Genomic DNA, 13,503 nt, shown 5'->3' with positions numbered 1-13,503 from the left:
ACTGAGAGTACCTTTTGTTCTATTTTATGCATCATGCGGCGGGGCTGGGGAGTTATTTTCTTCTTTGGAGCCACCAGGCCGGTTTCCTCGGGCTCGCAATATTCATGTCTATTAGTACATAATAGAATTCAATTCATGTCACAATATTGTTCTACTGTATTGATCTGGTCTCGCCGAACCCGCTTAGGGCTGTTTTCGGGTGTGCCGGTTTCCGTGCCACGTGATCTGTAAATGACGTCGGCAACTGCGCTGGCGCCGCAATGTCCGCGAGTGTCCCTGGCGCCAGTTCCTCCTCCCAAAGTTTTCAAGTTGAGCACAAAAGCCTTCGTTGCATTCTTTCTCTTACGGTCGTTTTTTTCGCCTGCACAGGGTGGGCCGTCGATCTGCTTTGTTTTCCTTGGCAACCGTTGATCTGCGCTCTTCCCCAGCTGTACTGCAGTCCGCCTAGTACTCAGTATGAGCGTAGCGTTGCTTCGGAGTCGTCCAGAAGGCTCCACGCTGAGGGCAATTGGGCGCTTTCAAGCTCCATTGCACGCGCCCCGGACGCCATTGACTGCTAAAATTCCTGTCTTGCCTCACTCGCGTTCCTTGCACACCACCTACCGACGTCCACTGCAACGACGTGCCTCCGGTCCCGTACCGAATGTCGCGTTCCCGATCCGCTTCAAGTCCGACGATGTGGCGACAGCTGCTGCTCCCGCAACTCGTTCCAATACTTTTCGGGTGTTGGCGAAGATTTTCTCTTACTGTGGTTTCTTCGTCGTCGCCTCTGGTGTTATTGTCGCCGCATTCTTCGTCTACGACGCCAGTACATACCGCGAAACTCCCACTGCGGAGGATATCCCTGTCTCTGAGCTAGCTCTCAATCCACGCCATGGTGGTCCCAAGAACCTTCCCATTGCCGATTTCCTTGTGGGTGACTATGACTCCGAGTCAATGCTGGAACAGAAGGATAAGCCTCGTCTGGTGATCTTGGGAACTGGTTGGGGTAGCATTGCGCTGCTCAAGAACCTGAACCCTGGTGATTATCATGTTACTGTTGTTTCCCCGACCAACTACTTTCTGTTTACGCCCATGCTGCCTTCCGCCACAGTCGGTACTCTGGGCCTTCGCTCTCTTGTTGAACCCGTGCGCCGCATTATCGAACGTGTCAATGGCCATTTCTTGAAGGCCTCTGCGACAGATGTCGACTTCTCACAGAAGTTGGTTGAGGTCTCGCAGGTTGATCATGATGGTAACAAGAAGAACTTCTATCTGCCGTATGACAAGCTTGTCGTTGGCGTCGGTTGCGTGACGAACCCGCACGGCGTCAAGGGATTGGAGAACTGCAACTTCTTGAAGACCATTGATGATGCGCGCCAGATTAAGAACAAGGTTTTGGAGAACATGGAGTTGGCTTGTCTGCCTACCACTACTGACGAGGAGCGCCGTCGTCTGCTTTCCTTCGTTGTTTGTGGTGGTGGACCGACTGGTGTCGAGTTCGCTGCTGAGCTGTTTGACTTGCTAAACGAGGACCTCCTTTACTCTTTCCCGCGCATCGTCCGGAATGAGATCTCCGTCCATATCATCCAGAGCCGAACCCACATCTTGAACACTTACGATGAGGCCCTCTCCAAGTACGCCGAAAGCCGCTTTGCTCGCGACGGCGTCGAGGTCCTGACCAATGCCCGCGTCAAGGAAGTGCAAAAGGACAAGGTCATGTTCAGCCAGGTCGAAGATGGAAAGACTGTTATCAAGGAGATCCCCACCGGATTCTGCTTGTGGTCTACTGGTGTCTGTAAGTGATATAGAATGCTCCCAGCGCTCTGGATTGAACTAATTCGTTTGCAGCCCGCGCTGAAATCGCCGAAACTCTCTCCAACAAGCTGGAAGGTCAGAACAACAAGCACGCCCTCGAGACTGATTCCCACCTCCGTGTAATCGGTGCGCCTCTCGGCGACGTCTACGCCATCGGTGACTGCTCCACGGTTCAAAACAACGTCGCCGAAAACATCATCCGTTTCCTCCGTACCATTGCTTGGGAGAAGGGTCGTGATCCTGAGAAGGTTCACCTCACCTTCTCCGAATGGCGCGATGTCGCCAACAGGGTGAAGAAGCGCTTTCCTCAAGCCTCCAACCATCTCCGCCGTCTTGACCGTCTCTTCGAACAATACGACAAGGACCACTCCGGTACTCTCGACTACGGCGAGCTTTCCGAGCTCCTCCACCAGATCGATACCAAGCTTACTTCTCTTCCCGCCACCGCCCAACGCGCTAACCAGCAGGGTGTGTACCTGGGCCGCAAGTTGACCAAGATTGCCGCGTCCCTGCCGGGCCTGAAAGCTAACCAGATTGATTACGGTGACCTTGACGAGGCAGTCTACCGTGCTTTCAAGTACAAGCATCTCGGCAGTCTGGCGTACATCAGTAACGCGGCCATCTTTGATTTCGGTGGCATGAGCTTCAGCGGCGGTGTCATTGCCATGTACCTCTGGCGCAGTATTTACTTCGCCGAGAGTGTCAGCTTCCGAACTCGCTGTATGTTGGCCATGGATTGGGCCAAGCGAGCTCTATTTGGAAGAGGTATGATCGTTCCCCTTGGGTTGACTTGATGAAATAAGATGACTCTAACGTTTTGCCAGATCTCATGAGCTTCTAGATTCATTTGGATTTTGCGCCATTTCGAGTACTTTCGTCTGGGGCGTGAACGTTGTTCTTTCTTTCTCATCTTTGCTGGCTCAAGGGGTGATCTCGGATTTACCTTGTATCTCGCATCTACGGACTGAGCGACGAATGGTGGATTTTTTCCAAGTTCCTGGTTAGTCTTTGTGGTCACATTATGTTCATATGTACACATCAGCATTTCATGTCTCTTTCTAGTATGCATGCCTCGTTGTATCTAATGGCTGGATATATTCTGGCTTCTGCGGAAATTATGTTGATACTACCATGATACATATTCGATATGCCAACGTCTTCGGAGCAGTACGACAATATATCGAGGTCAGCATCAATTGATTCGTAACACTAGCTGTTGCAATGAATAAACATATATTTCAAGTTGAATGATACCACGTGAGACGTATTAGTGGCTCGCAATAATGAGGCACCTCACATGCTTTTCACGCACACTGGTGCAGTGAGAGTGACTGCGCCTCGGCATACCGTGCTGTATCACAGTAGTGCACCTACTACCCGTCACCTTGGCACAGCATTAACGAGGACGCATCTTTTGAAAACCAATAGGCGTCATGCGTAAGGTGGAGAAATACACTAGCGAACGGCCATATACTTATACGAAAGATTAAATGCAGAAGAAATTTCGAGACAGATGAACTGCGCGTAAGAATAATATTGTGTGCACAGCAGTGCGACGAATTTACCTGTATCTGGACTGGTAGACCAACTTCCAAAGAACTCCGCCAGGAAGAGAAATAGATGGAAAAATACACCGAAGCGCCATCGCTAAGCAATCAAAAACAAAAGCCGGATGATGAGTGGTTAGAAACGGGGAAGAATTTCCCCGAACAAAGGCAGGCCGAAGCCGATCACGCCAGACTAGATCTTGGTTTTCAAGACATCATGGAGTCGACATCGCCGTTGTTGGTCATGACTATGTCGCCGTTTCCGTTGGTGGATCCGTTGACGTGGTTATTGTTACGGGAATGGGTGCTGTCGTGAGTTTCGCTGAGCAGGCCGATGTCCAGTTTATCAGGAATATCCTTCTTGGCCTCGCGGGCCTTGTTCTCGGCAAAGGCCCGAGTCTTCACCAAGTGTCGGAGTCGCGCCTCTTTACGGGCGCCCTGGTGCTCCAGGATAGCTTCGTTCACACGAGCAGCGATTTCTTTACGGAGGCCTGGGTCTAGGAGGGTGGCTAGGCCGGGGACCAGTTGGTCCTTGGGGAAAATCAGAAGCGAGAGGGTTCGCTCCATGTCCTCGAGGAACTGTGGGTTGGTAGGGGCTCGCGGGGCGAGTTGCAGTGTCGCGAACTCCAAGGCTGGCTTGATATCGCCATTGGGAACCGAGGTGCACGTACGAATGAGCTCGATCAGCTGCAGACGCAGCAGCGCGAAGTGCAAGGATTGGTTCTGGTCCAATATCTGGTTTATCTCGTTAGCCTTGCACTGAGAAAGGTGTTGTGTGCGTTGGTAATGTGAGATGAGTGATTGCTGATCATACTGAGGACTGAAGATGTTTGTTTTTCCGCAACTCCCCGGAGGGTATGTAGGAGTGGTGCATGAAACTGATATAATCATAGCAAGAGGGGAGGTGTGATGATGATGGTGCTGATGCAAAGAAGGATTGCTTACCTCTGGGTTCAGCTCATTAAGCTTCTCGATCGCCAACTTGATATCGCCCGAATAAATGGCACTCCGTATCTCAACCCGTTCGTGAATCGATTCCAGATCCGTCTTGAGTTGGATGTTGGCTTCCGCTGCAAATCTCTTTGCGGCACCGGGGTATCCGTTGGTGATGAGGTAGTCCATAACCAGATGATTGATATCACTGCGAATTGCTATTAGCAACTATGCGCCAAAGTATGTGTGAAATGATACGAAGATCAAATGAGGGCAATTGTTTCAGATAGACAAGTTAACATGTTCTCTTCAGTTTTTTTCAGAGAGATTCCCAACTTGATTTTCAAGATGCATCATGCAACAGGGTAGGTTCGGCAGAGCCGATGGGCGGTAGGGCCGATGGGGAGGAGGGCGACTCACGTCTTGGTTGTCTTGACCTCGTCAACCTTGCGCTCGAACTGGTTCCATACCGGCGTCGCGGTAGAGGGAGTACGAGACATCTGTGAGGTGTTAGAAAAATGAGTAACCACGGGTGAGAACACCCCGGGCATCATACAATGTTAGCAGACATGCTGAGGATAGCTGCTGCGATGTGGAAGCTATCCGTAAAGCTCAAAGGCAGCCCGGGAGACGACGGCCATGGAGGAAAGGCTGAACGCTGGGGTGGGAGAATGCCCTGAAGAGATGGGAAGAGAAGAAGATGGGAGAGCTGCGGGAGAAAGAAAATGACTTAAGCGATTATGTCAGCCGCAAGCGAAACGGGTCCGCGCTAAGCCCGATCGATCGCCGCGATGGAGGCCGACTCGACCCTCAACTCTTCGAGTTAAGACATTCGCCTCGGTCAACGTTCCGCCGGTGGTGTATGAAGGGGCCATGGAGTCTGTCTCTCCCTTTCAGTCGCTGACCCCGGAGGTCAACTACTCGCCGCCATGGCAGGACCTGAGCATCATCGGTATCGCTGGGAGCTCCGGCTCCGGCAAATCCTCGGTGGCTACCGAGATCGTCAAATCGTTGAACTTGCCCTGGGTGGTGATTCTCTCGATTGTATGATTCGCAGACTCTATATATATGCTCTCTGGCTGTGTGATATTCGGATTCTAACATACGGTCGGCTTAGGATTCATTCTACAAGTCGTTGAGTCCCGAGGAACATCGCAAGGCGCATGCGAATGAATATGATTTCGACTGCCCGGAATCAATTGATTTTGATATCTTGGTGGAAACTTTGCGGGACTTGAAGAAAGGGTAGGTTTGCGTGGTTGAGCGTTTCGCCCCAGTCGACCTGACCGGAATACGTTATCAGCAAGAAAGCCCACATCCCGGTCTATTCGTTCGCCGAGCACCAGCGTCAACCACAGACGCAGACCCTCTACTCGCCTCGAGTGCTGGTTCTCGATGGTATCCTGGCCCTTCATGATCCCCGCGTTGTCGATCTTCTGGATGTGAAGGTATGGTTTCATGCTCCACCCCACGTGCGTATCTGGGCTAATCCTGCATAGATTTTTGTTGAGGCGGACATGGATGTTTGCCTCGGCCGTCGCAGTAGGTGGCCTGACTTCTAGAAATCTGGTGGTCCTCGCTAAACAGAATCAATTCAGTTCTCCGTGATGTTCGTGAAAGAGGACGTGACATCGAAGGCATCATCAAGCAATGGTTTGCTTACGTGAAGCCATCGTACAACAAATATGTGGAGCCTCAACGGCGCATCTCTGGTATAAATGAATTTCCTTTATCCGCTAACTCTGCCAGGTCTAATTGAATCTCCAGATATCATTATCCCCCGCGGAATCGAGAACTTGACTGCTATCGGTAGGTGATCTCGTGACTACACTTATCCAATTTTTGACACTAATCTATCCAGACATGGTGTCCAAGCACATCCAACGAAAGCTTCAGGAGAAGTCAGAGAAGCACACTGAGGAACTCCGCAAGCTTGGTCTGATCGCAGCCAAGGTGGAGCTGCCGCCAAATGTGCATGTGCTGCCCTCCACGCCTCAGTTTCTAGGCATGAACACTATTCTACAGAATCCCGATACTCAGCAAGATGATTTCGTGTTTTATTTCGACCGACTTGCCTCAATCCTGATTGAGAAGTACGATTTTTTCTGCATTATTTGTCAAAACATGCTAACCTGAACTTCCATAGGGCCCTCGACATGTCGACGTATGTTCCAACCGCCGTGGAGACTCCTCAAGGCAATAAATACCTGGGTCTAAACCAAAATGGCACCGTTTCCGCTGTCGCGATACTCCGTGGTGGCTCCTGCCTAGAAACAGCCCTGAAACGAACCATCCCCGATTGCATTACCGGCCGACTCTTGATCCAGACAGACGAGAGCAGCGCAGAGCCGGAGCTCCACTACTTGAAAGTACAACAGGGTATTGAGGAACACTCTATGGTGATGCTTCTGGATCCCCAGATGACTAGCGGCGGAGCAGCTCTGATGGCTGTGCGAGTGTTGATCGATCATGGCGTGCGACAGGAACGCATTGTCTTCGTGACTTGTGCTGCAGGAGAAACTGGGTTGAAGCGATTGACAGCGGTTTACCCCAAGATCCAGGTCGTCGTTGGTCGGATTGAGAATGAAGGCGAGCCGCGGTGGATGGAGCGACGCTATTTTGGCTGCTAGTTAGCCCTTACGATAGAGATCATGGTGTCCAGGCTACGAAGTACATATACGAATGCTGCATATACTATTTCCGTGTTGAGAAACCAGGATCCCTTTAAGTCAGTAGTAGGACTATTCGAAGGTATGTTGCACACTTAAGTAAGATACGATAGAATGTGTTTCGGTCAAGTAGTCGGAGGTATGAATATCAAATGTTCCGAAAATGCTGCTGATTACATTCTATATTTATTCACTGTCGTAAATTGCATTTCTCGACCCCAAGTGTAGGTTTTCTACGTGGAGAACGCCTGGCAGACAGAGGTGGGACAGAAGCTTGTTGCGGATAAACTCCACGAGGTACCCCTGGCCGGCGCGTCGACCAAAAAATCATCAGCAACGCTAGACATCTATCCCGCGGAGACTCAAGAAGCGAGACTCTTATTACCTGATCCAAGAGCTTGCGATAGAGGGTCATGTTAGTACAGGATCGATGTGATTCCGATGGGGGTCACCCTCTGAAATTGAGCTCGCGTCGAGGGGGTAGCCGGTTCTCTTGCACATCTGCAACGACCCGTCCCAAGGCCAAACCCTCGAAAAAGTCTGCTAGATTCAGAGGCCATTATTGCCCCCCAAAACGGCTTCAAAATATTGGGGTGACAGTCAAACAGAGTAAATGCATCCGCAAGTATTGCAGTATGTTTCAAATAGCCATAGGTGCCTGTGGCTTGCTACAGCCCATCTGGCATTCGTTGAAGGTATGCTTGGCAACGTATACAAAAATGTATGGCAGCTCGGATAGGACATAGATCGGCAGTTTTGGATCAAGATATCGAGGTGCTACGCGCTGTGAATGGCAAATATCTACAAGGTTTTTTCAAGTGGCATTTATGCTGGGTTTTAACATGAAATTACCCTCGTTTCCAGCCATTTCATGCCTGTAATCCATGAGTGAGTCCCTCAAGCCCATGTACCTTTCAGAGCTATACGTATTCTGCCAAAGCGGTGACTCCTGCCAAGGCCACTTACTATTGGTTACCACTCAGAGCGTGATGCCGCCCCAGCCAATAGGAACGCGCCCGCGATTGCTCAGCATAAGAAGGCACATCTGCACTCACTTCATTTCTTCCCTTCGCAACTCTCAGCTTCTTCAACACCATCTCATCTCACCAACCCACATCGACTTGACCGCCTTCCGTCATGTGACCCATGCTACTACCACATCCTACCTTGGTCCTTCATCCTTCATCACATGTCTTCACTAAATGTCCTCGACACTTACCTGCCCTTGGGTCATGACTTGTATGCTTGGCTACATATAATCACTATTTGCCTTCACCACTTGTATTGCTCATGAGTACTCTCAATCTTGTTTGGTATATCCTTGGAGTTCCCCCTCTTTCGATCTTCGTTCCTTGCTGACATGCCCTTCACAGATCTCATGAATTGTCGAGACCTTCACGGGTCTTGACCCTCTTATTTCTTCACCACATACCAACATCATGTTGAGCCATTCGTTGCTTCACACCCACACCGGCCTTCACGAAGACACGTTGCCGTGGCTCATGTTGATGTTCATACAGCTTCATGAAGTTCCCTCATGACAAGTTAAGACATCCATCATCTGGCTTTACCACTGTCTTTGTCAGCGCCTCACCTTGCGCTTCGTTATCATGGCGACCTCCATCATCGCTTGTGGTCTTCATTCTCTTCCGACGTCCATCCTTGTCCATGACATTTCATCAACCTTGCTCTTTTCACCTTTTACCACTCTTTTGAAAGGTATATGTGGTCCATTGATGCCTTACTTCCCGGCCTCGAAACAATTGTCTAGGATACACTGCTAATATCCACACAGCTCTTTTTCGGGACTTCGATTCCCCACTCAAGTCCTTGCCTCGTGTCGGTTTTCCGCAATTCATTACGACATCCGACCGACCGATTTGAATCATTCTTTACATTTGCAACTCATCATCCACAACATCATCCACAACAACATCCACAACAACATCCACAACAACATCCACAACATCATCCACAACATCATCCACAACATCATCCACAACATCATCCACAACAACATCCACAACATCATCCACAACAACATCCACAACATCATCCACAACATCATCCACAACATCATCCACAACATCATCCACAACATCATCCACAACATCATCCACAACATCATCCACAACATCATCCACAACATCATCCACAACATCATCCACAACATCATCCACAACATCATCCACAACAACATCAACCACCAAACATGTTTCAAGTCCAAAAAAAGATCAACAATATTTGCCGGCTTCCGGGGATAATCTGAAGAGTAATACACTCAAGCTCTCAAATCCTTGCTCTTGAACCTTGCTGACAAGAATACAGGTTATGTCGAGGCGTTCAGTCTTTAATATGAACTACCTCTCATTTTGTTTCTGCATGCCCAGATCATATTGGACCGCGCGGTTCATACGGCCATTCACAACCTGTCTTCGCCCCTTCGCTTATGCAACACCGCTTCAATCACGTTCGACAAGATGCTGATTTTACCACCTGTCTTAACTACTTCGTTTTCGCGACGCCTTTCCGACTGCACCTTGACAAGATGCTCTGCATTTGCTTCGAGACAACACCACTACACGAGACGTTCCACCTCCTATCGAAAATCCTGCCCCGGTACCAACACAGATCGCCTGAGACAACCTTGAACTACTGAACAGCCAGGAACACCATTGATTTGGGTGCAGTTACCTTCGGGTATTTTTTTATTCTGCGGTGAGGTAGCGGGCCTTCGAAGTCTCTCATCAGGTTGGTACCAGCTAAGCTTCCCTTCGCGGTCTGTGACTTCACTGTTGCAGACTGGTTGGTAACCCCCTCTGGGGGAGTGGTTTGAAGCTTGCCGTAAATCCTGCTCTCAGAGACCCGGAGATCGCCTGCTACTGGCGCGAGCCCAACGTATGGACCTCTTCCTGTCTATCAGTATTATAGTGATGTCTCTGCCTTTTGTGTTGTCCACCGTCTGCCAGTGGATTACCGAACGTCTCGCGTGTATACGTCGACATTGCCTCGACCGAAAAATATCGACAACGTCCATCTACTGTCCACAATGTCTTTTGTCTCCTGTTTTCACTTCCAATTGGCACCTTCAGTATGGGGCTCTTTCTGGTTTAAAGGCATGAGGGAGATGTTTCTGGCTTCTAGGAGGTTCACTTTCTAGGGCGTCGACGACCTGGGGGTTTGTCCATACATATGACCGCGCGGGCTTCAATCATTCATTCCTTCGGGGTATGCAGCATCGTGTTTAATCAATTGACTCTTTACACCTCCAAGTATCTTCAACTGTAAAATTGTAATCGAAGAGACTAAATATTCCCGGGGCATGTATGAGCATTAAGGGCCTTGTGCCAATTGTACCTTAGGGTAAGACTCTAATAGAAGAACGTAAATGCCAGTGATTTCAAATGCATGGATGAGGATTCCGGGCCTTGCAATCAAGTCGATTCCATTCTATTCAATCCACACTCATGGAACAAAACAGCGATTTCCAATGTGTTCAAGCAAACAATCAGACCAGGCTTATTGGTCGACCGGTTCTGGTACCTTCAGCGGAGGTGATACAGTTCGACCGCCCGCCCTTACCGTTTTGAGCGACGCTGCACGTGCATCACCGCCTCAAAACATAGGACCGGCAGAAAAAAGAAATTTGTCCGCGCCGCAGTTCCTCCATCGACACACTTTATTGCATCTTTGAATCACAGTTCCCTTTGGCCTCAGTGTACTGTTACTCTACGGGCGCAGAACACAATGGCAGGCCAAGACAAGAAAAAGTCAAGGAAGGCCGGTGGCGCGAAAGGTGCCAAAGGCGAAGCCGGTCCGGTGATCAGTATGTACTACGCCGGCTTGCTCTCACCGTGCGGAAAATCGTGGGAAAAGAATGACAGTCGCTAATTAATTGATATTCATAGCCGATCCGCGATTCTCCAACATTCAAACCGATCCTCGCTATCGTCTCCCGAGCAAGCGCCAGACCCATGTCAAACTTGATAAGCGCTTTGCGCACATGCTCGATGATAAGGATTTCTCCTCCAACGCTGCTGTGGACCGATACGGACGGAAACTGGCCCGCGACGATACCAAGAAACAGCTGAAGAAGTTCTATCGATTGGACGAGGATGATGAGGAGGAGGACGACGATGTCGCAGACGATGTCAGTATCGACGACGACGATGAAGTGCAAAAGGAACTGAAGCGGGTTGAAGGACGCGCTTACGACCCTGCCCGTGACGGTGGCTTCTCCGAATCTTCGTCTGAAGAGGAAAGCTCCAGCGAAGAAGAAGAAGACGACGAGGTGGAGAACGAGGACGACGAGGTCGAATTCCCCGATAAGCAGCAGGCCAACGTGCCCCTCGGAGAAGTCACCAACCGCATTGCTGTCGTCAACCTGGACTGGGACAACATTCGTGCCGAGGATCTGATGGCCGTGTTCTCGAGCTTTGCCCCGACGGGAGGCCGTGTGCTCAAGGTCGTAGTTTACCCTAGTGAATTTGGAAAGGAGCGAATGGAGAAGGAAGAGATTGAGGGTCCGCCACGAGAGATCTTTGCAACCAAGCAGGGCGAGGAGGAGGACGACGAGGAACTCGACTCTGACGAGGAAGAGGAGCAAATCAAGAAATCTATGCTCAAGAGCGATGAGGGAGAAGAGTTCAACTCGACACAATTGCGTCGCTACCAGCTCGAGAGGCTCCGTTACTACTACGCAATCCTTGAATTCTCTACCAAGGAAGTGGCGAAGCATGTCTATGACCTCGTGGACGGTGCCGAGTATCTTTCTAGCGCCAATTTCTTCGACCTTCGTTTCGTGCCCGATGATACCGACTTCGATGACGACAAGCCCCGAGACCAATGTTCACGGATCCCCGACGGTTACAAACCTAGTGATTTCGTCACTGATGCTCTTCAGCACAGCAAAGTCAAGTTGACTTGGGACGCGGATGACAAGTCTCGCAAGGAAGCCCAGGCTCGTGCATTCCGTGGCTCGCGGAAGGATATCGACGAAAATGACCTAAAGGCGTACCTTGGCAGCGACAGCTCGGATAGCGAAGATGAAGATGACGAAGACGGTGGTGTGGAAGTTGTCGACAACACAACTAACGAAGGCACGTCTAGCAAACTCTCGAAACGGGAGGCTGAGAGACAGCGGATGCGGGCATTGCTGGGTCTCAGCACTGAGCCTACAAAGTCCAAATCGGTTGGGCCAGTCGGTGAGATGGAAGTGACATTTACATCGGGTCTGGCTGGTGGCCACGGCAAGGACACTATCTTTGAGAACGAGCCGGAGATCGAAGAGAGCACAATCGACAAATATGTGCGGAAGGAGCGTGAGCGCAAGAAGCGGAGAAAGGAGAAATTGAAGGCTAAGCGCGGCGATGACAATGCCGAGGAAGCCGAGGGGGCTTCAGATAATGACGACCAGGCGCCTGCTACGACCGAGGCACCGCAAGATGCGGAGGAGGACCTGGGCTTTAATGATCCGTTCTTCGATGAACCTAGTGGCAAGGCCGAATCGGCAGCACGTCGCAAGGAGGACAAACGCAAGAAGCGCGAGGAACGTGCTGCTGAAGAAGCTGCCTCCGCTGCTCAACGAGCCGAGCTGGAGCTTCTCATGGTGGACGACAAGAAGGCAAATATCAAGCACTTCGACATGAATGAGATTGAAAAGGCTGAGAAGCAGGCCAAGCGGAAGAAGGGCAAGGGCAAGGCTAAGGCTAAGGAAGCTGCCGCCGCAGTGGCTGCCGATGAATTCAATGTCGACGTCCAAGATCCTCGATTTGCTCGTCTGTACGAGAGCCACGAGTTTGCCATTGATCCTACCAATCCTCGGTTCAAGGCTACTTCCGGTATGAAGGCCCTGTTGGATGAAGGTCGTAAGCGCCGACGCACCCGAGATGACGGTGAGGCCGAGGCAGCAACTGAGCGCCAGGATAGCTCGAAGAAGCAGAAGAAGGCATCGAAGGAAGCAGGGTCTGAGGACCTCAAGCGGTTGGTGGACAAGGTCAAGCGGCAGTCAAAAGCATAAAGCAGACGCTCTGGTTGGAGCTCTGATGTTTAGATACAGGTTGGACAGATGACATATCACATAACACAGCGATTGATCCAGCATATCACACACGCGTAGCCAGGTATCAGACATGTAGCGCGCTTTCACCGAGTCGAGCCGGCGTAACCAGCGATGCGGTGTCACTGTGAGGCTGAGATCATGTGGCATACCCGTTGTCGCTACTCACCGCCCTTTCCATCCACTCCACCCTTCCTCTCCAACTCCCCACTCCATTGAAGAACTGCGTCGTCGCTGCTTCGTTTCTTTTTGACTCTTTTTCTCTCTGTTCACTGTGGGGTGCCCCCGCCAATTGTCTCCGACTTGCCTGTTGTACCCGCCCCACTGCTGCAGCTCATCCCACTTTCCAGTCACTGCTCTTCCATTTCTCCCCTCCCCCAGCCGCCTCTCCAGACTCTCGCCCCTCCGTCCGTCGATGATGGTAGCTGCCCGGTGGAATTAAGCAATGGGTACATGCAGTCTAGTCCCATACTAGCTGTCTGATACCCATCGTTACACT

At 50.7% G+C, this 13,503-nt stretch overlaps 5 protein-coding genes across 5 annotated transcripts; 4 read left to right on the top strand and 1 right to left on the bottom strand.

Annotated features, from left to right (window-relative positions):
* Positions 1 to 456: 456 nt before the first annotated feature.
* On the top strand, positions 457 to 2,638 carry N7532_003248 (putative NADH-ubiquinone oxidoreductase 64 kDa subunit; the record flags this gene model as incomplete). Its single annotated transcript, XM_056615742.1, has 3 exons — positions 457 to 1,777; positions 1,831 to 2,562; positions 2,622 to 2,638. 3 exons carry the CDS (start codon positions 457 to 459, stop codon positions 2,636 to 2,638), a joined length of 2,070 nt encoding a protein of 689 aa, XP_056476099.1.
* Positions 2,639 to 3,551: 913 nt separating this feature from the next.
* Positions 3,552 to 4,848, bottom strand: N7532_003247 (glucose-induced degradation complex GID8; the record flags this gene model as incomplete). The annotated part of the gene is made up of 4 exons (XM_056615741.1): positions 3,552 to 4,103; positions 4,290 to 4,485; positions 4,698 to 4,777; positions 4,834 to 4,848. 4 exons carry the CDS (start codon positions 4,846 to 4,848, stop codon positions 3,552 to 3,554), a joined length of 843 nt encoding a protein of 280 aa, XP_056476098.1.
* Positions 4,835 to 6,907, top strand: N7532_003246 (uridine kinase family protein; the record flags this gene model as incomplete). Its single annotated transcript, XM_056615740.1, has 9 exons — positions 4,835 to 4,940; positions 5,032 to 5,321; positions 5,395 to 5,522; positions 5,581 to 5,725; positions 5,777 to 5,819; positions 5,876 to 5,989; positions 6,045 to 6,086; positions 6,139 to 6,370; positions 6,424 to 6,907. The coding sequence occupies 9 exons, from the start codon at positions 4,835 to 4,837 to the stop codon at positions 6,905 to 6,907; spliced, it is 1,584 nt and encodes a 527-aa protein (XP_056476097.1).
* Positions 6,908 to 8,556: 1,649 nt separating this feature from the next.
* On the top strand, positions 8,557 to 9,210 carry N7532_003245 (uncharacterized protein; the record flags this gene model as incomplete). Its single annotated transcript, XM_056615739.1, has 2 exons — positions 8,557 to 8,665; positions 8,774 to 9,210. 2 exons carry the CDS (start codon positions 8,557 to 8,559, stop codon positions 9,208 to 9,210), a joined length of 546 nt encoding a protein of 181 aa, XP_056476096.1.
* Positions 9,211 to 10,693: 1,483 nt separating this feature from the next.
* N7532_003244 (pre-rRNA-processing protein ESF1) lies at positions 10,694 to 12,965 on the top strand (the record flags this gene model as incomplete). Its single annotated transcript, XM_056615738.1, has 2 exons — positions 10,694 to 10,772; positions 10,855 to 12,965. The coding sequence occupies 2 exons, from the start codon at positions 10,694 to 10,696 to the stop codon at positions 12,963 to 12,965; spliced, it is 2,190 nt and encodes a 729-aa protein (XP_056476095.1).
* Between the last annotated feature and the right edge of the window lie 538 nt (positions 12,966 to 13,503).

The sequence above is a fragment of the Penicillium argentinense genome (assembly GCF_028826775.1).
Source record: "Penicillium argentinense strain IBT 30761 chromosome Unknown utg000004l_segment0_segment0, whole genome shotgun sequence".
NCBI classification, from domain to species: domain Eukaryota; kingdom Fungi; phylum Ascomycota; class Eurotiomycetes; order Eurotiales; family Aspergillaceae; genus Penicillium; species Penicillium argentinense.
Note: the sequence above shows the minus strand (reverse complement) of the source record. Positions and strands in the feature narration are given on the sequence as shown.